Source organism: Kogia breviceps, chromosome 7 (genome assembly GCF_026419965.1).
Source record: "Kogia breviceps isolate mKogBre1 chromosome 7, mKogBre1 haplotype 1, whole genome shotgun sequence".
Lineage (NCBI taxonomy): Eukaryota > Metazoa > Chordata > Mammalia > Artiodactyla > Physeteridae > Kogia > Kogia breviceps.
This window is the reverse complement of record NC_081316.1, coordinates 54,046,101-54,073,519: the sequence shown is the minus strand read 5'-3', so window position 1 is coordinate 54,073,519 and position 27,419 is coordinate 54,046,101. Positions and strand designations below refer to the sequence as shown.

At 34.8% G+C, this 27,419-nt stretch overlaps 1 protein-coding gene across 4 annotated transcripts in view; it reads left to right on the top strand.

Moving 5' to 3' along the window:
• Positions 1-27,419, top strand: part of TMEM135 (transmembrane protein 135) — a 261,388-nt gene that overhangs the window by 106,541 nt on the left and 127,428 nt on the right. For all 4 annotated transcript variants that reach the window (XM_067038309.1, XM_059068511.2, XM_067038311.1 and 1 more), the window contains exon 5: positions 10,578-10,643. In XM_067038309.1, the coding sequence (XP_066894410.1) occupies positions 10,578-10,643 (66 nt within the window). The remainder of the gene's footprint in view (positions 1-10,577; positions 10,644-27,419) is intronic.

The window sequence follows — 27,419 nt, the reverse complement described above, 5'->3', positions numbered from 1 at the left end:
AATCATCTAATGACTATTACATATGCTAATCTTGCCTACTTAAAAATATTTTATATGCTAATGGAATGAAAAAAATCAAATTTAGATATAATTCTTCATTCCCCACTCTCAAATTTTAAGTTAAATACTCTCAATTATTATATTTAATATTATCACCATTTAATGATTGAGAAAACTGAGTGACTCAACTCTTACTTTGTTTTGAAACAGAATTGAAATCTACCTCTAAGTCTTAGCATTTGTGGGTTTATTTTTGTTTGTTGTTATCCTTTCTTAGTTTGTTTTGACTCTAAGTCTAAGAAGATAACATTGTGGGGGGAAAATATCCATGCTTTTCTTAAGTTTTATTGCGTTCAAAGAGTAAAAGCAGAATATAACATAGTAGGTTATTTCATCATGTCACATTGGATAGAACATGACAGAACATGTATTTACAAAAGTATACTCTTCTTTAGAGCTGGATGACTGCTATCAATTTGGAAACAAACCATCTGCTTATTGTTTAAATTTCTGGATAACTTAAACCAACCCACATCTATAAACAGAAGTAACATTCTTTGTAACCTTAAAACCATTGCTAACGTCCATTGTCTCCATATGTAATGCATATTTCCTGTGTAGTGAATGAAAACAGATTATGATATTTGTGATGTCTAAAAAGATCAAGTTGATTTCATTAACATGAAAGGTTAATGAGTTATACATTCAGCACCTGAAATTGTTATAATATAGTTTGGGACATATTTGTTCACACCTTGGTAAAGCACATACCCACCCACCCCCATACTATCAAAAAATAAGTGCTTACTTGACATAGTCCAAATAACTACTTATTCATTAGCTCTTAATTCTTGCATTCTTCAACAATTAAGTGTTTCTGAGGCGTTAGGTGCTAGGGGTATAATGATGAGTGAAATATAGCCTATAGTCTAGTGAGGATTTTAGATAAATAGGTAATTACTCTAATAAGTATTATAAGTAAAATGCTATAATAAATATTACTTATAACAAGTATTATAGGTTGTTGAGAGAAAAGAAAAATTCACAGATGACTCAAGTTTCTGCTTGGGCAAATAGTGGATGGAAAACACAGGTACAAGAACATTCATCTGCAAGTGAAGGTGAGATTGGTGATTTTTGTTTGCCAGTTGCTTATTTTATATATAGTACTTATTTTCCATAATTATCAAGTTAAGTGTATAATAAGGCAGTGGTTCCTAAATGGTGATAATGTAGAATTTTGTATGGAATGTGGAGTTTTCATAACAATTTACTCTTCTTGGATCCCTAAGTCTTCCTCTGAGTATGACATACAGACTGTATCTTTCCTAGATTATTCATCTCTTGCATTTATTGTTGGCTTTAGTGTTATTGCTAATTTCCTTCTGTTTTGGTCAACCTCTACCTGTGCCCCCAGTTTATATGAATTTAAGATGAAATCTCTATCTAAAGCATGTATGTATTCTTCCTATAAAATTTGTCATTAGAGTAGTACCCAGGTTTTTCCTAATGGTTGGTGATGATTAAGTTACCAATTAGTTGGGAACTGCTCTGGGGAGAGGGACAGGTGTGCATTTTTTTAAAAACATCTTTATATTTAATGATTATCACCTGTTTGAGTTTTGACAGATGTTTATAGTTATGTGACTATGACCATAATCAAACAGAATTTCTTCCCTAAAAAAGTCTCACTTTTTCCTTTGCAGTCAGTTCCCTCCCCCCATATCTCTTGGGTCCCAAGCAGTCAGTGATATGCTCTCTGTCACTGTAATTTTGGCTTTTCTACAATTCATACAAATGGACATATGTTTTCATTTCTCTTTGGTAGCTACCTAGGGATAGAATTGCTGGGTCTTATAGTAAGTTTATGTTTAACTTCATAGAAAACTGACCAGCTGTTTTCCAAAGTGACTGTACCATTTTGTGTTCGCAGCAGCAACGTATGAGAGAGTTCTAGTAGCTCCATATTCCCACTATCACTTGCTGTTGTTATTCTTTCTAGTGTTTTTAGCCATTCTTGTGCATGTATAGTAGTATCTAATTGTGGGTTTAATTTGCATTTCCGTAAAAGTTAATGATGTTGAACATCATTTTGTTGACTTTTTGCCCATTCGTGTATATGTATGTTGTGTGTTTATGAGTGTATATGTACATACACAATATAGACACATGTGCATGCATACATATTACATATGAATATACTATATGTATGTGTGTACATATCTTTTTTCTTTGGATGAAGGGTCTGTTGACATATTTTGCTCGTTTTAATTTGCTTATATGTCTTATTTTTGAGTTGTAAGAATTATTTATATATTCTGAATGCAAGTGCTTTGTCAGATATATTTTTGCAGATAGTTTCTGTGAGTCTGTGGTTTGCTTTTTCATTTTCTCAGTTGAGTCAAGAGCAAAAGGCCTTTAATTTTTATTAAAAACACATTTTTATCATTGTAGAGTTATCTGATGCTGTGTAACAAACTACTCAAAGTTTAGTGGCTAAAAATAACAATAGTATTTACTTTGCATGAATCTGCAGTTTGGGAATGGCTTGCCTGGAATAGCCTATGACTGTTTTGCTTGACATTGGCTAGTACATCTTGAAAGCTAAAGGCTGGAATCATCTGAAGACTCACTCACACGAATGGCACCTTGGCTCGGAGTAGTTGAATAGCTGTCTGTTGGAATAGCTGGGGCATCTCTCTCTCTTTTTACATAGTTTTTCTAGCATGGTGAAAAACTATGTAAAAATTACCTTTTAAAGGTAGTTGGACTTCTTACTTGGTAGCTCAGGGCTCCAAAGGCGCATGTCCAGACAAAGTGAGAACACCAGGCAGAAGCCATTTTGCCCATTATGATTTAGCCTTAAAAATCAATCAAAAAATCAGCATCATTTCTGTCTCAGTACGTTTAAGTTACAGTTACCAAGGTAGTTTCAAAGGTCCCAGGTTCAAGGGCAGGGAATATATGACATATGGAGGAGAGTCAGTGTCACATTTTAAGAAGTACATGTGGGATAGGATATAAATTAGTGTGGCCATCTTTGGATAGTAACTGTCATAATGAATTTCTTCTTCAGTGTTTTATTCTCCCCCCCCCCCACCGTGTATCATATATTTGCCTGAATCACATTATAGAGTGTTTCTTTCCAGTGTTTTTTTGCATAAGTTTTATGGTTTGAGCACCAGCATTTAAGTCTCTGTTCCATTTTAAGTTAGTTTTTGTGTATGGAGTGAGGTGTAGGTCGAAGTTCATATATTTCGGTTCAGAAATTCAATTGTTAGAGCTCCATTGGTTGAAAAGACTAGTCTTTTCCCATGTACCTTGATACTTCTGTAGAAAATCGATTGAACATACAGTGTGGATCTGTTTCTAGGATTATTTCTCTTCAGCCTCTGGAAACTTCTTTAGCATTTCCTTAAAGCATTTCTGCTGGTGACAGATTCTTAAGTCTCTTTTACAAGAGAATGTCTTTATTGTGCCTTCATTCCTGAAGGATATTTTTGCTGGATATGGAATTCTGGGTTTATAGTTCAAAACCTTAAAAGATATTTTCTCCTCTTACTTCCATGGTTTCTGATGGTTTCTGATGGCAAATCCATAATCATTTTAATAGTTGTTCCACTATATAACATATACATATATATATATTTTTGGCTACTTTCAAGATCCTTTCTTTATATTTGGATTTCAGCATTTTTGTTTATGATATGTCTAGGTATGGTTTTCTTTGTGCATATCTTACTTGAAGTTCACTGTGCTTAAATCTGTAAATGTTTGTCTCACCAAATTTCAGAAGTTTTTAGCTATTCTTCATATATTTTCTCTATATCAGTATATAGAGAAACATATATCAATCTGTTTTTCCTCTCTAGGTTTCTGATAATACAAATGCTAGATCTTTTGCTGTTCTCCTTCAATTCTGTGGGGTTCTGCTCAGTTTCTGTTTTCAAATCTTTTTTCCTCTCTCTTCTGTAGACTGGATAATCTTTATTTATTTATCATCAAGTTCACTGATTCTTTTCTCATTTCTCTTCATTCTGCTGTTGAGCCCCCGTCTACTGAATTTTTTATTTCTCTTATTGTGTTTTTCAGTTCCAGAAGTTCCACTTTTTAAAGTTTCTGTTTCTCTGCTGAGAACTTCTCTTTCCATCCATTGCAAGTGTGTTTAACCTTACCTCATGGAATTATAATAGCTCCTTTACAGACTGTCTCGTAATTTCAATATCTGATTCTCTTTTCTTTGAGATGTGGTAACGATTTTTTGTTCTTTTCAGATTGAGTAATTTTGGATTGGTCCTTGACATTTTGCATGTCAGGTTGTGAGACTCTGGATCCTGTTAAACTCCCCTGGAGAGTGTTGATCTTTTAAACATCTATTATTATTTATTTATTTATCATTATTTTTTTCTTTAGTAGTAAGCAGTCCCCTGTTAGATTCAGACTGCAAGTTCTTTCTCGTCTTCAGTGGGGCAGTAGCTCCAATGTCAGTTGCCTTTCCTATGTTGCTTTGCGTCTGTCCTGACTGTGTGCCACTCATGGGCCATGCTGGGACTTGGGTGGTAGTTTTAATTGTAGTTTTGCCCTGAAAGCCTTCGCTTTGCTACTTGGGTCTGTTCCATGCGTACGCTGGTGAGGGGTGAGCTCTGTATTTGTGCCAGTTCAAACACAGATTTAGTTAAGAGATTTCCTTTTCCAGCTCTTCCTTTCAGGGATTGCCTCTTTATTCTGTGCTTCATGGGGTCTCCTCTTTCTGGTCCTCTGTCCAGAAAGACAGGATTTCTCTCAGAGTTGTAGTTGCCTGCTCTGCTATCCCAGCTGCACACACTCTTCAGTGTCTGCCTTTGGGACAAAGTGAGTAGAGAAAAGAGTGAAAAAAATAATGGGCATTCTTCCTATCTTCTTTGTACTACAGAGGTCCCCTTTCCATATGCTTTTGCCCAGAAAAACAGAGTTTATTTTCCAGTTTTAACTACCTGCACTGGTGCTGCTTCATCTTATAATTGGGGCCTGTCCTTGGGGCAGAGTCAAGAGAAAAAAAAAGACAGAATGCCACCAGGGATTAATTCCCTACATATTCTCTGGTTCACTTGGGACCCTCTTCCCTGTTTTCTGACTAGAAAGAGTTTCTCTCAGAGGTTTTGCTCCCTGTGCTGTAGCTGCTGCAGTGCATGGGCCCTGAAGTTATGAATTGTAATTAATGAGTTGGAACGGGGTGGCCTGTAGGCAGCTGCCTGGAGGAAAGAGAGTGAGAATGGTTTGTGGACCTCACAAAGGTCTCCGTTGCTATGCGAATGCGTTTGTGTATTTTGAAAGTATATGACTAGATTTGTAACATGCAGTGCTTCTTTAGTGAGAAGCAGATAGCTAATGCTCAGTTTTTCTATTTTTTACTTTGTATTTTTATCAGCATAGAGAGGGAAGCAGCTGGTGCTGAAAAGCCTCAGTATTTAAATCTCTTTTCTTCTATGGCCAGGATAAACAGCTGGGGAATGACTATTGCATATGATTTCTGAAGACTTTTGCTAAATTAATCTTCTTGAAATAATGTAAGTTTTCTTTTTTTCTGGTTGTCTTGTCAAGAATTTTAGCATAAATAAATAGCCATAGGGCATAATGTGCTAATTGTGGTTGACTGTTTTATATAGTACCTTTTTCATTGCCATCTGATGTAATTTGTAATTGCAATATGATGACCACTTTTTAAGGTAGAATTGGAATTCTGCATTTCCTTTGAGATATTAATAGTAATAAAATTATCATTTATTGAGCACTTACACTTTTCCTTGAATTCCATACCATTGTTATCCTTATTCTGTTAATGAGCTCAAAGAAGTAAGTTGCTTGTTTGGATCACACATCTTACAAATGGCAAAGCTAGAATTTGAACTAAACAGTCTGTCTCTAAAACCTGCATTCTTAATCTTTATGGTATATTGTTATTTTTTTTCAAGGTGCTGGGAATACATAAAAATTAGTATTTCTGAAACATCTTTTCATCTCAGGAAGTCCTAAACTAGACCTTGGATTCAGTATTTTACATTTATCTAGCTCTTTACAGAGCTTTTCACATACGTTAACACCTGCATTGACCACCACAGGAAAACAGGTTGATATTAGCTGTCACCTTTTTTTTTTTTTTTTGTGGTATGCGGGCCTCACTGTTGTGGCCTCTCCCGTTGCGGAGCACAGGCTCCGGACGCACAGGCTCAGCGGCCATGGCTCACGGGCCCAGCCGCCCCGCGGCATGTGGGATCTTCTCGGACCGGGGCACGAACCCGTGTCCCCTGCATCGGCAGGCAGATTCTCAACCACTGCGCCACCAGGGAAGCCCTAGCTGTCACCTTTTTACAGAGGTCAGAGCTTAGAGAGTTTAAATGACCTGCCTAAGGTTGCTCAGATAGTAAATAGTGGAAATAAGATAACTAGAATTCTAGTTGCTTGACTAATAGGAAATAAACATATGCTAAATACAACTTTTGTATTTATATCTGTAAACTGCATGTTAAATTAACCCAATGAAGTCTTTCTTCAATATGATGCTTTCAAGTTTTTATAATCATACTGCTTTTCAAGGTAAAGTCTATTAAATATATATTTCTTGTTAATTTTACTTATTTTGTGTTGATTTAATGCATTAAAAAGCATTAAACTGTAATAACATGAGTCTCTATTGACTTTTGATTATTTTCACTTTGGGAGCTACTCAAGGTAGTATTGCTTGTATTATAACATTTTACGTTGTTCCAAAATTCTGTTTTAAATCTGTTTTATCTTTTAGTTTACAAAAATGTTACTTTTCTTTTTATTGTTACCAAACAGTATATGTGTATGATGGAACATTAGAAAATAAAGAAAACCACTCAGAGATTAGTACTGTTGTCAATTCATTGTATATCCTTCTGGCTCTTTTTTGATTTGCACACACAAACACGAGGATCCAGTCCAGAACTTTGCATTTCTTACATCTAGATTTCATGTCTCCTACGTCACTTTTATCTAATGCTCTACTTAAAAGCAGTCTCTCTTGATAACCTGTTTTTAACTGAGGACCTACATATGGTTTTTTTTCTGCCAGTGACAGAAGATGTTTAATGAATGTTTTCAGTATTAATCATTTTAGTTGTTATCAAAACTCAAGGAGAGGAAAATTTCAATGAAGAATTTGCTGGTGGTAAATTTACAAATGCTGAGAATTAGCCCTGTATCTCATTGTTTTGGATACTTGTTAGTCGTTGTTTGGGTAACAAGTAAATTAAAAGCAATCTCTTTAGTAGAGGTCAAAGAATGTTGTTCACTCCAGTGCTTTCCTATAGAATCAAAGGAAGCTGAGCTGAACTGACAGAGTGCTGTTAGAATGAGACGTCCTTAAACATGTTGCTGGGAAGAGCTCATGAAATAAATCAATTTAGTTGGAAACAAAAGATTGAATTTGGTATTCTTTTCCTACTGGAGAAAGTGCAGAAGAAGAATTAGATCTTCAAACTGCCTCAGGTTTTTGAGACACAAAAGAGTAAGTAGTTTGATGTGGTTTAGAGGAGAAGTTGTGTATTTCATCCCAAGTGCTTGTTGCCTCTGCCTTTTCCCTTTTGGTCCTCAAATATATATAGTAACTAACCTGACCTAGCTGAGGACTCTTAATCACATCACTAGATTAAATAAGGTTTAAAAAGAAACAGGAAGATGGAAGATGTAATTTAATGTACCTATCATTAAGAATAGAAAAATATGTAGTGTATCAGTGGTGAGAAATTCTTTTCCTTTAATAAAGATTTCTGTAAATAATTCTTTCAACATCTAGTTGTATATGCTGTAGTAAAATTCTGTCATAGCAAAGTCATTCATTTACCGCTTGTTTTTTGTTTGCATATATGAATAACCTTTCTTCCTCCCCATTAGTGGCCTATTTTAACTCTCTGTGAATTATGCATTGGAATCATATTAACGTTGTGCTGCAATCACAAATTTAGCAGTGTTTGTCCTAAAAGTTTTTTAATTATTTAACCGCATGTAGATATCAAACAGCAACCCCATGCCCCTCCTGTTTCTAATCCTGTCTCCTAATGCAGAGAGGGAAAGGGAGAGGGAAGGAAAGCATTTACCTATATCTGGACCATCTCCCATGTAACATAGCTAACAGATTGCTGTGTGTGCTCTTAACCGTCTTCTGCAGGAATGCCCTTCAGTCAGGATCCATTATCCTTCCTGTGTCTGTAACTTCTTCCATCTTACTGACTACTTCTACTAATCCATTAAAAACTTGTCTAAGTCTTTTATCCTCAAAATATCCTGTTGTCAATTTTCTCTCAACTCTGCTCTTTTTGGCAACAACTCAGTCTCATTCCTCACTTTTATTGTGAAACTTTTTGAAAGAGTTGACTCTTAACATTGACTTTATATTCTCTTATTCAGTCCTCAACTATGTTCTTACATACACCACTCTATTAAAATTGTAAAGTATTTGACCTCTTTGCAAAACTGGATACTAGGGATTGCTTATTCCTTTAAAAGTTAAAAAAAAAAGTTTTGATCAAGGATTTACAAGTAGTTTAAACCGTCAAATAGTATGCTGCAAACTAGTAGAAAAAGAGTAGTACTCTTATGTACTTGTTCCACTGCCTGAGTCCCACAACACAGAGGCAGCTACTTGTAACTTTTTCCTTACTTCTTCTGTTACTTGCTTCCTTATAACTAAATTAATATGTTTACACTGCTATTTATGTTACACTGATCACACTGATTTTGTATGCGTATATCAGTTTCCTTACAGTTTCCTCTAGTTTCTTATCGCTTCTTCACTCTGCATTTCTTTAGATGTGCATTCACTTTTTACATTTAAATTCTCTCTTTTTTTGTTGTTCATATACTAATTCTTAAAAAATTTGTTTAGTAGAGCATACTTTGAATTATATTTTTGATTAATAAAGGTTGGAAATGCATTCCTCTTATACCAGATTGAAAAATAAAAGACATATTGAACAGAGGAACTTGCATCTTCTCTTTTCTCAGTCAGACTCTCAGGTAATCTTTTTCTTTCAGCCTCACATGCCATTTTACTTGTCTTTGAACATACCAAACATGATCCTACCTACTGGTCTTTGTACTTACTGCCCATTCTGACTGGAATACTCCTGTTATGGACTGAATATTTGTGTTCCCCAAAATTCCTGTCAAAACCCTCTCCCCACAGTGTTATGGTATTAGGAGGTGGGGCCTTTGGGAGGTAATTAGGATTAGATGAGGAGCCCTTATGCATGGGATTAGTTCCCTTGTAAGAGTGCAGAGAGAGCTTGCTTCTCTTTGTTCTCTGCCATGTCAGGATACAAACAAGATAGTCATGTAAAATCATCTATAGTAACCAGGAAGCAGGTCCTCATCAGACACCAAATCATGAATGGAAAACAATGTGTTTTCTTCTAAGAGTTTTATAGTTTTAACTCTTACATTTAGTCTTTGATCTCTTTTGAGTTAATTTTTGTGTGTGGTATAAAGTAAGAGTTCAGCTTCATACTTTTGCAGGTATTTTCCCAGCATCATTTGTTAAGAAGACTGTCCTTTCTCCACAGAATGGTCTTGGTACCTTTATAGAACATCATTAGACCGTATACAAGGGTTTATTTCAGGCTCTCTCCTATTTCATTGGCCTATATTTCTGTCTTTATGATATATCTTTATGATTACTGTAGCTTTAAAGTAAGTTTTGAAATCAGAAGGTGTGAGTCCTCCAACTTTGTTCCTCTTTTTCAAAATTATTTTGGCTATTTGGGGCCTTTGAGTTCCATATGAATTTTAGGATGGATTTTTGTATTTCTGTAAAGAAGTCATTGGGATTTTGGTAGTAATTGCATTGACTCTATAGATCATTTTGGATAGTATTGACATCTTAACAATATTACATCTTCCACTTCATGAACACAGGATGTCTTTCCATTTATTTATGTTTTCAGATCTCTTTCAGCAGTGTTTTATAATTTTCAATGAACAAGCCTTTTGCTTCTTTGGTTAAATTTATTCCTATGTCTTTAATTAAATTAATTAATTTATTGTTTCGCTGCTATTATAAAAAAATTCTTAGGTTCCTTTTAGGTCCATTGTTAGTGTATAGAAAGCATTAAGTCTTTTCAGGTGTTATTGAATATATGATATCACTGAATTACTTTATCTTCTGTTAGTATTTCAGTACCAGTCAAGTGATTTGGACTGAAAGCAGATGGAAACTAAAAATCAGAATAAATGATAATTTCTGAATTGAATTCAAGTACTAAATTTTTATTTAATCTTTGTTAACCAAACTAAGTTTTAAACTTATTTAAGCATGCTAATTTGAAACTATAGGCATTGAGTGATAATAGCAGATCTAAATAACTTTTGAAATATTTCAGTTTGGGCTCTTTATAGCATTAAAATGTTCTGAAAATGATATTTCTGGAGTATAATGTAGAGCTTATTGTGCCTTATTGATGCTTCTCTAGAAGTTCCTAAAAAATATAATAGTGTTGAATGTTTTGCATTTTGGGGTTGAGATGTACAGTTGAATACAGATTACAGATGATATATTTTTGCTTTTTTTACATTCACAGGCCACAGAAACACTATTTAGAATGGGTGTAGCAAGAGGAACCATCACAACGTTAAGAAATGGAGAAGTAAGATGAGAATTTTGATAAATTATTAATTCTTAATTCATAGTATACTTTTTTAACAAATTGAGAATACCTGATGTACAAAGTATTGAGTAAATCTCATCTACAAATCTATTTCATTTAAGTCATGTTAGAACCAGATCTTGGGTTGAATATAAATTTCTGAGCCTTTTAATCTTTGGTTACCAATTGTTTTCACTCTTAGAAGAAAATGACATTTAATAATAACTTCTGCAAATATATGTATGTTTATTGAACATAATCCCATACTTCTTTCTTTCTTCCTATTTTATGTTCTACAGATGTGCTACTTCTTTCCCAGCATAAAATAATTTGAAATGTTGATATTTATCACAGAAGGAAGGGTGAAGGGAGGGAGAGAAATGGAATTTAGTCTGTTCTTTCTTATAGTTGAGGCCCAATTTTGATAGAGTCTAAGTTTAGACTTTTCTAAATACTCCTACCAATGCTTTAAAAAAAAACCAAACTCTACTACCTGAAATAAATTTTCATTACCAAATTATTACTGGCCTAATTACCACTCTGTCTGCTTTTTCTTTATTCACTCCCTTACTAAGATATCCTTAGGTTGAGGTTGAATATAATGTCACATTGCCATGTTCCCGTTTCTATCCTACTAGCAAATATTTACAGATAAAATACAGTGCTTTTTATTCTGGAATCAAGTTCTGTGTTATTTAATGTAATATATATATAATTCAATACCCTAAACACTTGAAACTGTATTATTGTGTGATTATAAAATTTATCAGTCGATATATCTGCTTGTTAGGTGAAAATGCACAGTCATTTGGAAATTATATGTCTTTAAATGTTTAATTGTACATATATTGGCAAATTTCTTTGGTATTAATTTGTAATATATATTTTGTCTATGAAAAATACTTAATTCATCTCTTTGTATTCTCAACAAACTACAGTATGTGGTGCCATTTTGAGAGAAGAAAACATTCCCATTAATAAAGTCAGACATATTTATTTGCCTAAAATGTGTCAAAATGAATTTTAGATTTTAGTTATTACTATGAAATTTTTCATGGAGGTGGTCAGTGAACTTTTGGACTTTATCTTGTTTTGTAAAAAGTTTGGGGAAATAAATGTATGCAAGACAGTTTTGCAAGTAATCTTCTGAGCATATCAACACATATTGCATATGTACATATTTTACTTAATGGAGAGGAAGTAGTTAAAGCAGCTGGCTTTGGATCCATTTCTCCCCCAATTACTGGGGATTGCAACAGGTAGCTAACCTGTTTAACAAGTATTAATGTAGGACAAAGTTTATAAGCACTGTCTTGTACATTTTTTCCTTGTGTTTTAAGATCTCTGAAAATGGAATGTGTCTTCTAATCAGTGGCACCTCATAGTCACCATTTACTATTTTTCACATTTTAACACCTCTAAAATTGTCTATGATATTTTAGAGTTGATAAAATATGATGATATTTTGTAGATTGAAGAAATACAGAGTGATGAAGTATTCAGTAAATGGTAACTAGGATAGACCAGAAATTAGTTTTAGTTATTTGACTTTTAGAAAATAGAGAATTAAGACAAAACAAAACAAAGAAATTATTGAATATGTATATATGCAAGTGGCATAGATTTTTTGGAGATGGTAGGCTAAGTGCTATGGGAATAGATGATGTAATATGGTTCCCACCTTTAGAGGAGCTTACTCTCTGGTGGCTACCTTTAGAGGAGCTTACTCTCTGGTGGAGGAAACAGTGGCATCAATACGTGGGAGAAAAACATGAAAGAGAGTTAAGGTTGAGTCTGGAAGTAAGTAACTAGAGTCCAGCTTTCACTTGGAATGTGCTAAATTTTAGTGTCCGGCCAATAATAAAGAATTACTTTAGAAGTAGGAGATAAACGCAAAGGTTAACAGTTTAATGGACTACTTAAAACAGAAGCTGAAATCACCATATTTGTAATATTAGAAAACTTGTGATATGCGAAGGGAGGAGAGTGGTAAGGAGTTTACTTGTCCTAGGGTATTTGAAAAATTGTTTTAGCTCATTACTGCGTAAATATCCGTTAAGCGGGGATTAATAAGTAACCCCATGACAGTGATATTAGGTAGGAGGAATAAAGACTGGTATATCCAAATTACAAAGATAGCAGTCTTTGAGTAAATTTGTGATCTGGATGCTTGATGATGCTGAACTTTGCTTGTCTGTTGTCTTCCCTTCTTTGTGTTCCTGCTTTAAGCCTGTATTTTGTCTACCTATTAGACACTTCTGCTTGCATATTTTAAGAAATGTTGAGATCAGAAAATATGGTTCCTTTCTCTGAAAGGAAGAATGTAGTTTTTGAAGGAGTTTGAAATTTATTTTATAAGTTATAATGAATCATTGGAGGATTTAAGCAAAGGAGTGATACATTATCTTTTAAAATCTTCATCATAACTCTGCAAGGGAGAAATTCTTATGCCCATTTTATAGATAAACTGAGTCTCAGAGAAGTTAAACATTTTGCCTGTGATCAGACAGGTAAGAGGTGAAAGACTTGGGATATGAACCCCAGTCTGACTCCAAAGCCCATTCATTCCACTATACAATGTAATCTCCCTCAATGTAATTCACTTACTTAGACTAGAGTTTTCTAATCATTCAATTGTCCTATAGTTGGACAGTTGAAAAATAGCAACAGCATAGTAGCTAAGACCTCTGAGATTATGTAATCAGCCATGTTTTTTAATGCATTCTGATTATCACTGTTATCTTTTCATATGTGTAGAGGTATATGGCTTAAAATGAATAGAAAAAAGTATTGACCCTTCACAATTCTGTTTTGTCACTGAATGAATGCCTAACCATGTTGATGTATTCTTTGTACAGTCCTATATATAGGGTAGCTGGATTTTTAAATTTTGATTAAATTACATAAGCCAAAAAGCAGGTAATTTGGGGGGGGCAGAATTTTTTTTAATTTAAATTAAATTTTTTTAATTTTTTAACTTTTTATTTTACATTGGAGTATAGTTGATTAACGATGTGTTAGTTTCAGGTGTACAGCAAAGTGATTCAGTTATACATATACATGTATCTGTTCTTTTTCAAATTCTTTTCCCATTTAGGTTGTTAATGTAATACTGGGCAGAGTTAATGTGTTTCCTTATTTGGGAAGGCTAACTTGTAAAATTATCACTATCAAAAATAGTTATTGAATGTGCTTGGCTCAAAAATTGTACTTTTAAAATATTTTCAAGAAAGGTACAATCCTGTTTTCAGCTTTCCAGGTACTTATGTATAGGGTGAAACAAGTTGTTTGTTAAAAAGATAAAGTTGCTCTCTTAAATTTATGTATTGGAAAAATTTTGTACTGTTATTTTATATAACTTGAAACCTGAGTAATCCAGAAATTAGTGTTTTTTCGTTAGAGTCTTCTTAATTCAGAGTTTTAAAAGAGAACAAAGTTAAGCAGTTCTTTACCATAGGAAGGGGATTTCAAACTCTAGGTCTTAATTGAAGCCTTTATCTTCTGTGTATCAGCTGCCACTATATATCCATTGAATCACTGAGAGTATGTAATGAAGAAGCTAAATGATTTCTTGTAGCCAGTGAGTTGATTCGTCTATTATAGCTTTATTAATTTTAAAAAATTCTGTGAATTTTCTAAAGAACAAGCATATCTATCTTCATTTTTTTCAGAATGTTTAATGTTTCATATCTGTGTCTTTATGTTGGAGAGATTCATGAATAGAAGAAAAAATAATCTTTGCCTGTTTGTTCAGTCACCACAAGTATTTATTGAGCACCTATGTTCCTGACATTGTTTTAGGTGCCTGCGATCTATCAGTAAACAAAACAGACCAATATCCTTGTCTTTGGGGAGCTTATATTCTAGTCCATTGATAGCTTATGTTCTAATTACAGAAGAAAATAAAAACGTACAAAGCAACTAGGAAGTAATTACAATTACGAAGCTTCAAAAGAAGGTATAAGCAAGTATATGATTTAAAAGTATAAGCAATTTAGATAATGAAGGACGAAACAATAATTAGAATAAGGTAAGTTAGTTCAGAAGATTTCTTAGAAGGCACATCTTAAACTGGGCCTTGGAGAAATTTATGAGCATCATTGAAGAAGAGATCAAAGGGCATTGCCAATTAGAAACAATGTAAAAAGGGACATAGTTGAGAGCTGGGAGAGATGTCTTGATGTAGAATCAAAAAGGAAGGGGGAGGAGGTTGTGGTGTTGAAAGGGAGTAACATTTGTTGAGTGCCTTTTCCAGGCACTTTATAATTATTCAGCTCGTTTATACATCAAAACAGCTTTCCAGTTTAGATCCTTTTATCACCATTTTTTCCAAAGGAGATAGTATTTTTTAAAAAAAATCACATTTCCCTGAGAATTTGCTATATGAATGCTGTGATACTGTTTAATCTTGTGGTATAATCAAGAATGAATACCATTTCTTCTTCCCAAGTGGAGAAGGCAGCCCTTGTGTGATGTAAAGAGCACTAGTCTGCCTGCCAGTAGACCTGGTTCTCTTCCTGGCATTAATAGCTAGCTATGTGATCTTGGACAATTTACTTACCATCTCACGATTTCAAATTCATACTTTGGAAAATGAGTTGATTAAATGATCTTTAAGGTCCTATTCAGCTTTTTAAAAAAAATTTAATTAATTAATTTATTTTTGGCCATGTTGGGTCTTTGTTTCTGTGTGTGGGCTTTCTCTAATTGCAGAGAGCGGGGGCCACTCCTCATCGTGGTGCGCGGGCCTCTCACTGTCGCGACCTCTCTTGTTGCGGAGCACAAGCTCCAGACACGCAGGCTCAGTAGTTGTGGCTCACGGGCCTAGTTGCTCCGTGGCATGTGGGATCTTCCCAGACCAGGGCTCGAGCCTGTGTCCCCTGCATTGGCAGGCAGATTCTCAACCACTGCACCACCAGGGAAGCCCTGTTCAGCTCTAACATTTTCTGCTTCTAGGCAGCTTTGTATAACCTTTCTTTTTTGTGGTTCTCAGCCTTGACTGTGCATGAGAATTGCCCATGGAGCTCTGTAAACTATAGGTGCATGGGCTCCATCCCCAAAGACTTTGTCTGTTAGGTTTAGCCTAGGGCTCCAGTATCTGTATTTATTAAAGCATCTACTGATTTTAATGCTTACCCACTATTGTAAATTACTGTTTTAGAGAAGTATTTTTCAATCTTACGTCTTCTGTGAACTCAGGGAATGTACAATTTGAGTTAGACAAAACAGATAAAGAAATAATAAAGAAATCTGAGGTGTATTTAAAGATTTTTATATATAAAGTAGAATACGGTAGCATGGTTTGTTGATGTTTTGGAAAGATGGATGTGGGATTAGACACAGTATTTACTTTTGTTTTATGTTACTGTATGGTATTAGGTATTCTGTATGTTTTATTAGAATGGAAACCTTTTTTTGCCTTTCTGGAGCATGCTTTTTAAATGAGTCATAAAGAATATTTCATTTTTGTGATTGTTGCAGTGAGGCCCTCAGTTTAAGTATAATCATAAATATCTTTGTAGATTTATATATATATATATATATATATATATACACATATATATATAAATATATATCTATAAATACTAGGGCTATATTATCCCCAAATCATGAAGTTCCTAATATAATGATATAATTTGTAACAACTTTTTTCTTGAATTAAGGAATACTTGAAGAGTCTATGAAATTTACATATATAATATTTACTCTTAGTCACAAAGTTAATTGACTATTAAGATATTAGATATATCTCTAACACTGTTGAAATTATGTTAAAAATTATATTCAGTTTAATATGATACTTAAACCAAGTATTTTCTTTTTTTGAACGCAAACTATATAAGGAAACCTAGAAATAAACTTTTATTTATATTTTTAAAATTGTATTTGTTTTTTTCTCAATTAAATTTTTTATACTATTTATCTTTTAATACCACCTGAGGAAATATATGTCTTTAATAAGCAAAGTATTAGTATTTCTTATAGTGAAGTCTCTGAGGCCTAATGCCTAGTACTATGCCAGTAACTAGTGGCTTGTAAAATCTAATCAAATGAGCAAATACTTATTAGGACTGGAATAAAACACAGACCTACTAGAGCATGGACTTGAGGATATGGGGAGGGGGAGGGGTAAGCTGTGACGATGTGAGAGAGTGGCAGGGACATATACACACTACCAAAAGGAAATTAGATAGCTAGTGGGAAGCTGCTGCATAGCACAGGGAGTTCACCTCTGTGCTTTGTGACCACCTAGAGGGGTGGGATAGGGAGGGTGGGAGGGAGGGTGACACAAGAGGGAAGAGATATGGGAACATATGTATATGTATAACTGATTCACTTTGTTGTAAAGGAGAAACTAACACACTATTGTAAAACAGTTATACTCAAATAAAGATGTTTAAAAAAAAAAAAAATAGCACATGTTCGGGCTCGACTCTCCCAGACTACTAGGAAGTTGGCCCGCTCTTCTGGCAGTGACCCTTCCCTCTAATAAATTCTATCTTCTTTAAAAAAAAAAAAAAAAAAAAAAAGAGCATCTTAAAGGCAGATGTGACACGTGGCACTGTTATCAGATCTAGAGTCCCTTCCCCCGCTCTTTCTTCCCTAAATATTAATTGAGTGCCAGGCACTATGCTAAGTGCTGGGTTTTAACTGTAAATAAGACTAATATGGTTTAAGCTCTCAGGAGTGGCTGAGTCCATAAACCTGCCACTTAGGACCTTGCCACACAGCGTCGGCTTCTTTAATTAGTAATAAAAGCATCCACTTTATACATTACTCTATGAGAAATACATTTATAAAGCAGCTAGCATAATAACGCAATATAAGCCTGTTAGGATTTAGCCTGTATTAAATGATAGCTATTTGTTATTTAATTAAATATGATGAAGTATTTTCTATATTGGAGTGAGTATATAGGCATCTCTGGATTGTGGTTATTTATAACAGAGTGTGAACTAACAGTTGGTAATGAAAGACAGATATTTTGGGACCATAGATATGCTAATAGCAATGTTACTGGTACTTTTAAATGATCATTTCCTTCCTATGGGACTCAAGATATTTGGGTCAGCATATATTACCAGTGCCCTCTGCTGTCTAGTGCCAGTAGCTCAGAAATACACAGTATATGTTTAGTTACAGACTTTAAGTTCACTACTCAATCAAATTCTGTTGATCATGATTTTGTTTCTATAAGTAGAATAAATATAGCAAGGGGAAGTGCAATGGTAGAAAAACTGACATATACAAATAGACATAAGAATCCTATTAAAAAAACAAAGTAAAGTCATTATGTAGTGAAAACTTAGGTAATTCCAAGATAATTCCAAGTCTTAGTTGGGCAAAAGTCCCATTGAGAATGACTAGACACTGACCTCCCAGAAATGCAGACCAAGGCTCAGTTGATCCTGTCAAGGAAAATTGGATTATCTCTTCTATGATAAGACCTCTGATTTATGTATTGTATTTTATCAGGAAGAAAATATTAAGATACTTTACACATGTCTATTGCCATTGAAATATACTCTTTGTTAACTTGACTAGTTTCCTGTCATATCCCCATATCATTAATGGAAAAAAAAAAAAGAATTCTGACCACTTTAGAGTGTTCCCAAATAATGTTTGCAAGTTTATTGTTTTGTTCTTCTGGGAGTGATTTCCTCATTCTAAACATGTTGATAAACCATACCAATACAGTTGGACCTCAGTGTCCATGGTTTCTGCATCCGCATATATGTAGGGCTGACTGTACTAGGGCCATTTTATTGAAGGAACTTGAGCATCTGTGGATTTTGGTATCCGTGGTGGTTCTGGAACCAATCCCCCAAGGATATTGACAGATGACTGTAATCTATTAGAATTTAGCCTAGAAAAGTTATTATGACGTTTTTCCTTTCAAGAAGCAAGTAGAATATAGCTTTAAAAAATATAAAAAATCAAATATGGGGAAAATGGATAACATCCTGAGAAGGAGAAACGAAATAATTATGGAAAAGGATTTAGAGAAAGGTTAAGGCCTAGGGAGTATTTATAAGAAGCGGGTTATATACAAAGAAGTCCCAAACCTATCTCTGATGAGGTGGGAAGAAATGAGTTTTGATTGCAGGACAGAAAGTTTGAGATAACTGGAGCCACTGGTCATGATTTCAAGGTGGCGAAACATTAAGAGACTTCAAAGAGGTTGTAGGTCTGCTATCTTGCTCATTTTTAAAAAGTTGTATTTCTTATTAGCCAACTATCTGGGTGGTATAGATACTGCCAGAGGCAGAAGACTGGTCTAAGTAACATCTTCATTTTTTTTTTTTCAGTTTTCCAATTCCATGAAACAAAACAACATGTTATATTTTGGCAGGTGCTTAGAAAATTTAGAATCCATGCCAGTGGCATTGTAAAACATTGAGCTTCAGAATTTATATTTTATTCTTCCTGGAATATTTTGTCTTTGTTACTAAATCTACTTTAAATGGCTCATCATGTTATGTTCTGTGGCATTATTTCATATTCTTGGTGAACAGTTTATTTGGAAAATTCTGGTGCAGAGAAGGCCAAGGGCCAAAGTAAGGTTTTAAAAACATCAGATCGCAGTGTTTAAGCTTGGTGGCCTTGTCTATACCAATTCTGTATGTGCCTTTCTATACTGAGATAATTATCTTTCAAAATGCCCTTACTGTCTTCATAATAATAACTCTGCTTCTGATTTAAATACAAAAATAAATGTGCCATAATTTTGTCCTTAAACAAAACAAACAATATCTGGATAATATCTGGAACTATGGAACACTTAGGTTTTATTTTTCAAAAATTGCAAGAGTTCTTAAGATAACATCAGTTTGTTTTGATCCTAATAGGAAGAGCTTTAGGCCAGGAAAGCAATTATTTCCACATGGGTAAGGCCAGTTCCAACTACCTCCCCACTGAACTGAAACTTGCCTACTTTGGTTATATAGCTAAATGTGGTTGAGAGCATTAAACGTGCAGGCCCTCTTTAAAAAATAAAGTCTTTAGACATACAGAAAATGTTTCTTTGTACAAAGCATACCACAGGAATTTTGCATGTAGTATTGGGGTGAATTCAGCAGCAAGTAATTTAAACATTTTGAATTTCCAAAGAAATTCAATTTTTTACACATACGTGTGTCCAAATATAATTTTTACCATTTTGTTTGTACATCTTTTTTCCTTTCTTTGTTAACTCTTGGCTGTGTTCTCAATAGATGAGTTTGCTATGTAGAGACAAGTATTGTTTGTGGTGGTTCAGTAGGGATGTGGCAGATCAGAAAAGAGAAGATTTGTGTTAAATGATGTGGTTGGTCTTTCTGGTGGTGAGCCCTGATCCTAACACTATGAATCACTTCATTAGCTTAACAGACACTCCTGTCACTCAGGAAATTCCAAGGATGTTTCAAGCTGTGTACCAGGAACTGGGAACAAAGTGCAGATATACTCTTATTATAGCACAATCTATAGATTTGCTTTTTCTGAAATTTTCATATGTATGGAATTATATAGTATATACTCTTTCATTTCTGACTTCTTTTCACTTAGCATGGTTTTGAGTTTCCTCCATATCAGTTTTTTCCCCTTTTCATGACTGAATAGTATTCTCTTGTATGGATAATATTTTGTTGATCTGTTAGCCAGTTAATGAACATTTGGATAGTTTCCAGTTTGGGGCTATTATGAATAATACTTCTGTGAGCATTTGCATAGAAGTCTGTGTGTTGACATATGTTTTAATGTCTCTTGGGTTGATACCAAAGAGTGGAATTGCTAGGTCATATGAGTAACTTTTAAAGAAAAAGTTGCTGTATCATTTTACATTCCCAGTGGCAATGGACAGGAGGCCAGTTTGTCAACATCTTTGCCAACATTTGGTATTATCAGTCTTTTTGATTATAGCCATTCTCGAATTATGTTGCAGTATCTCATTGTGATTGTAATTTACATTTCCCTAATGACTAATGATGTTGGGTATCTTTTGATGTGCTTATTAGTCATTTTTATATCGTTGATGAAATATCTGTTAAAATCTTTTGCCCAGTTTTATATTGTTTGTTTCTCACTGTTGAGTTGTAGGAGGTGATTAAAAAAAAATCTGGATACAAATCTCTCATTAAATATATGATCTGAAAATATTTTTTCTCAGTCTGTGGCCTGTCTTTCTAAGTAGTGCTCTTTGAAAAGCTCTAAATTTTGATGAAGTTCAGTTCATTCTTTTTTTTTTTTTGGTATCATATCCAAGAAATCTTTTCTAACCTAACCCAGGGTCACAAAGATTTTCTCCTATGTTTTCTTCTAAAAGTTTTATAATCTTTGGTTTTACATTTAGATCTGTGATCCGTTTTGAGTTGGCTTTTGCGTACAGTGTGAGGCAAAGTTTCGTGTATTTATTTTGCATATGGATATCCAATTGTCCCAGCAGTATTTGTTGAAAGAACTCTTCTTTGCCTGTTGAATTGCTTTGACACCTTTGTCACAAATCAATTGACTATAAATGTTAGGGTTTTATTTCTGGAAATTTTGTGGTTCTGGTTCTGCTAAGATGGAGGAAACACAGCCTATCTCTCTTACTGATTACAACTAAAAACTCTGAAAAGAATACATAAAGCAACTATCTGTGATCTCTATAAAGAGTAAATAATCGTGGGAGGTTTAGGGAAGGAGGTCAAAACTGGACATGTGACTGATAGCAGTGAGTTTCCTTTTCCCTTCCACCTACCATCCTTTATCTCCTAGCTTGGACTCTAGGGACTCCCCTATTCTTGATCCCCACAATGGATCCAGGCAGAAAAAGCTCTAAGAGAAAACCCCTCTTCCTCTGTGTATGGTCAGAGAACTGGAAAGGAGGACCCCTGCATAAAGGAGACTGTGCAGAAAATCACCATTTTCTTTTTGTTTTATATTTTGGTTTTATTTTTCTGGTGGGACAGTAGTGCAGGCCCCAATCATGAGGCTGTCCTCCAGTGGTGGTGGCAGTAGTGGCAGTGCTGCTATGCACCCATTTATAACTGAAAGATAATCTTCCTCTTTGACCAGAGAAACTGGAAAAAGGGACTCCTGTAGTCCAGTGAGTGTGGAGAGAATATTTGTTATTTTTCACTTCCTTTTTTTCCTTGCCACTTTACCCCTGAGGCAGTTGTGATTGCAGGAAACATGCGACAGAATGGGGAACCAAAACACCCAATGTAGACAGAGGATTGAGAAAAGGGAAATGGGAGACAGACTGCGGGGAAAACCATGGAGAGGCAGGAGATAGAGAAAAAGATGACTTAAATCTGTGTATGAAGTCTGAAATTCACTCCTCAGCTAAGCATGTGTGGAACTTGTTTGAGGAAGCATTAAGGCTTTGAGAACTAAACTATAGCATAGACCACTGCCCTTTGGTGGCACATATGGGGAGAGATTGAACAGCACTGAAAAGACTTGGGAAACTGAAAATGGTATTGAAATCACAGCCCACAGACGGTGGGTTGGGACTTGTGGTTGGAACATAACAGGGTTGATTGCCTACAACAATGACAAAACAGCATTAAAAACAACAAGAAATCAGTTCTACAGAGGACCAAGAGTCTTGAACATGATTAAGAGTATCAAAATACAAGTCTCAAGTCTCCAAAAGTATTTGACATACCAAGAACTAGGGAGATCATAACCAATTGTAGGGAAAACAGCGATCAACAGGTACCAATTCTGCAATTACTTTGATGTTGGAATTACAATAAAAAGTTCTCAGAGCAGCTATTATAACCCTGTGTAAACACTATAAAACACTGTGTAACCCTGTGTAAAAGTGTGTAAGCACTTTTGAAATGAGTGGAAAGATTGAAGTTCCCAGACAAGAAAAAGAAACTGTAAAAAGAACCAAATTGAAATTTGGGGACAGAAAATTAAAATAACTCAAATATTAATATTAAATGTTAAAATAACTAAATATTCATTAGATGATTTCAATAGCAGAGTGAAGATAGAGGAAAGAAAAGTTGAAGAAAGCTCGATAGTAGTTGTACAATCTGAACAATAAGGGAAGACTGAAGAAAATGAACAGAGCTTAAGGACCTGAAGGACAATAGCAAAGGTCTAACATTTGTGTCATAAATATCCTAGAGGAGAAGACAAAGAGATTTGTGAAGAAAAAATATTTGAAGAAATAATGGCTGCCAACTTCCAAATTTGGTGGACATACATTTACACATTCATAAAGCTCAGTGAACCCCTATGAGTCTAAACATTGTGATTCCATTTATATGACATTCTGCAAAAGCCCAAACTGTAGGGGATGGGAGAACAGATCACTGGTTGCCTGAGATTGAAGGTGGAGGAGGAGTTGATTACAGAAGGACAAAACAAAAGAATATTTTTGGTGATGGAACGATTCTGTATCATGATACTGGGTGGTAGTACACGACTCTGTGCAGTTTTCAAACCCCTTAAAACTAAATTTCACTGTATGTAAAGTAAAAGATTGAAAAAGTAATGCTTAAAACAACAAAAATATGTGTATTGGAAGACAGTACCATTACTGTTGAAGATTAAGGAGCATAAATAATTAAGGAGGCTAGTTCAAGAAATTATTTTTCTCCTTCGGCTTCTTTCAGGATTTTTTCCTTACCTTTGCTTTTCTGTAGTTTGAAAATGATATGCTTAGGTGTAGTTTTTTTGGCATTTATCCTGCCTAATTTTCTCTGAGCTTACTGAATTTATTATTTGGTGTCTGACATTAATTTGGGGGAAGTTCTCAGTCATTGTTGCAGGTATTTCCTCTGTTCCTTTTTTTCTTCTCCTTCTGGTATCCCCATTATGTGTATGTTATGCCTTCTGTGGTTGTCCACAGTCCTTGGATATTCTGTTCTGGTTGTTTTTGTTTGTTTGTTTTTTTCCAGTCTTCTCTTTGCTTTTCAGTTTTTGGAGGTTTCTACTGATACATCCTCAAACTCAGAGATTCTTTCCTCAGCCATGTCCTATCTACTAATACGCCTATCAAAGGCATTCTTCATTTCTGTTACAGTGTGAGTTTGTTTGTTTCTTTAAATCTATAGCATTTCATGTTGGTTCTTTCTTAGGATTTCCATCTCTCTGCTTACATTGCCCATCTGGTTTTACCTGCTGTCTACTTTGTCCATTAGAGCCCTTAGCATATTAATCATAGTTGTTTTGAATTCCTGGTTTGATAATTCCAACATCTATGTTTGGTTCTGATGCTTGCTTTGTTTCTTCAAACTGTGCTTTTTGCCTTTTAGTATGTTCTGTAATTTTTTAAAATTAATTTTTATTGGAGTATAGTTGATTTACAATGTTCTGTTTTGTAATATTTTTCTTGATAGTTTTACATGGTGTACTGGATAAAAGGAACTGCTGTAAATAGGACTTTAGTAACGTGATGATGAGGTATTGCAGGAAGGGAAGCAGTTTATAGTCCTATGGTTTGGTCTCGGTCTTCCAGTGAGCCTATGTCTCTGCACTGTGAACTTTGCAGGTGTTTCTCAGTTGTTTTCAACTCAAGTAGGTGGGGCAAGATGGCTAAAGCAGGCTGGAGTTGGGTTATTCCAGACCAATTAGGCTCTCATAATAACCCCAGCAGGTTAGGCTCTAGTTAACTAGCTTCCCCTGAGGGCAGGTCTTATTAAGAACAGAGTGCTCTGGCTTATTTGAAAATGGTTCCTGTTCCCTTCTCCCTGCTTGGAAGCACAGGAGATTTTTCTCTGATATTTATTGGGAGAACCTACTTAAGCTCCTGGAGGTAAAACTCACAAAAGTGTGAGGGTCCCCTTATGACTGGTGTTTTTAACTCTCAAATTTGTCCACACTGAGCCTCCTGCAGTTCAGTCGGTTACAGTTCAGGTTTTCCTACTCTGGCACTGGTCGCCACGGTTTCTACTCTGCGTCTCTACTGAGGTAAGCTGTGACTCTCTTGTATTTGTTAGTCTGTTTCTCCAGTCTTGGGGGAAGTGGTTTGCCCTGTCTCCAAGAAGAGTTGTTGGATTTTCAGTTTGTTCAGCTTTTTAATTGTTAGGTTGGGGGTGGTAACTTCCAAGTTCCTCACATGTGGAACTGTAAGTCCCCCAGAGTCATTTCTACATGATATTGAAGTATTCAATTCCTTTTCAACTAAGTTTCCAATTTTTATTTTAAAGAGAAAATTGGTAACATGGAGTGCCTTTGAAATGGGAGTAATAAGCTTTAATATCCTTAATAAAGCCCAAGAAATAAGTTGAAAAGCATTTGTCAAAAATAAAAATTCAGAAGAGAATTTTGAATATGTATTGATACTTAATAGTATTAAAGTCTTCTTTTCATGCACACTTTGCAAATTTACATGTTAAAATGAAATATATGTGTATGTTTTGTATTTCCTATTAATAGTAGGTATATACAATGTACATTGTGTGACCCACAAGCTATTTTTAAAAAATTCTATATTCAAACTAGGTGGAGGAAAATAAACAAGTGCTTTCTTGTATGTGTGTTTAAGTTATTGTTTCTTGTTCATTGTTCACATTTGTGATACTGGGTAGAGGTTGTTCATGTGAAGTTGAAAACCAGGTGGATTATGTGGAGGACTGCAGACTCAAGTAAGAATTCCCAGTTAGTGAGCTTTTAGCTCCAGATCTTTTAGCTCTGACAGCTGTATTAAAGCATTGTTGATCTTGCGTTTCAAAAATATTGATTCTTCTGCCTTAAGAGCTGTGTTTAGCTTTAGTTTGCATGGGTTTTGTCAAGACTATTTTGGTAGTTATATTTAGTATTTTTAAAAAACCATTGCGTTAGGGCTTCCCTAACAGTGGCTCAGTGGTTGAGAGTCCGCCTGCCAATGCAGGGGATACGGGTTCGTGCCCCGGTCCGGGAAGATCCCACATGCCGTGGAGCGGCTGGGCCCGTGAGCCATGGCCGCTGAGCCTGCGCGTCCGGAGCCTGTGCTCCGCAACGGGAGAGGCCACCAATAGTGAGAGGCCCGCGTACCGCAAAAAAAACCCCAAAAAACATTGTGTTGTATTTTCACCTAAATGTTAAGTAGAAGAAAACCCTTGAAAAGAAAATCAATTTATATACAAGGTATAGTCTTTTCTGTAGTTTTCTTAAACGTGGTTTATTACTAAGGCACAAATATAGATTAACATTTTAAATAAAGCAAATTTAGCAAACGTGGTAAGACCAGTTGTTCTCAAAGAATTACGGTAAAAGCATATGAAGGTGTTTTCCTTTTCTGGTGCTACCTGGGGTGTGCAACACTATGGGAAAGGAAACACCCAGACTTTGCAGAAAATATGACAACCCCTTCTTATCACCACCACTGCCAAAGAAAAAAAGATATTAGCTTACCTCACAGAATGCTAAAAAGCAGATGGTAATAGCTATTTGTACCATGCCAAAAGATAATGAAAGATTCAGTAGAAAGTAAATATTTGTTGAAAACAAACTCTGTGCCCCTTCCTGTGTCTTCCACTTTTCATGTTCAGATCCTACTCATTCCTCAAGTGAGATCTATCTCAATTGCTACCTCCTCTGTGAAGCATGCTTTGCTTTCCCCAGCTGGAAGGCATTTTTCCTTTTTCTGCAATATCACAGCACATTATTTATACTCTGTAAAAGCCTTCAGTATTTCCTGCATGTACGTTTGTTATTTAGTTACTTGCCTTATGTTTCTGGCTAGATTTTAAGTTCCTTAAGGACGGTTTTTGTGTCTAATTTTCCTTTGTATTCTGGATGACACTAGGTACATAATTCCAGTTTATGTTCAATGAGTTAATAAAGACAAACTGACAATAAATTAAGAGGAGAAAACTAAATGAAAGTCCTCTCTTGTAGGTATGTTTGTTTAGGTTTCAGTTTCTTGTTCACTGCATGGATTTGTGATACTAGGTGGAAGGCTGTTCAATATAGTCTTAATAATCACATCTACCTGTTATGATATAATGATTAAAATGGTAGCACCATAATCAGGGTTCTGTGAATTGTAGGTGATGAGAAATATTGTCTGTGGGCAGAAATTTGAGTCTCCTTAAATCTTCAACACCTAGGCCTGTGGCACATATAATTTCTATTTGCTTTTGTATTTTTGCTATGTTTGATTATTAAAACAATTGATTTTAATGTTAATGTGATGGGAGTGCCTGAAGGTACTTTGCATCACTTGCTGCTTATTGATTATTTTACTTAATGAAAATTAGATTTGCTTTAGGAAATATTTTTTCTTTAGAATATTATGTTTTTAGACTGTGTTCTAGACACAGGGAATGTAATGATAAATGACATAACCCATGCTTTCACGGATCTCACTTTTTAAAGTATAGGTTCATTTGGGTTTCTTTTAATTTTTCTCTTGAATACTTAGTATTAAATGTTATAAATGTGTTTTTTTGTTAAATAGTTTACTTTCATATGGAATGTAAGTAAAATTAATATTTGGTTTTACTATGGTATTTGATGGAAATTTTCTCTTATCATATGCACGTGATCTACTAAGGTTTAATTACTTCTAATCCTAATAGAACATATTTGTATAGAGTTGAGGTTAGGGAAGGGCAAGGGAAAAATGCTATTGCTTGAAGCTAAAAGCTCTATTGTGTCTGAATTGTAGCTGTCTAAATGACTGATGTTTCTTTTCATTTGGCATGGTTCAGTCATCATTAAAATTTGTCACCTCTATAGTCCATAGTAAAGTTAAAGGCAAGTAAAATTTAGTTCTTAATATTTTTAATTTCAGAGCACTTTTTAAAAAAAGGGCATTATAGTTAAATCATCTCATAAAAAGTAAACTTTTCTATAGGTGGATTTCTT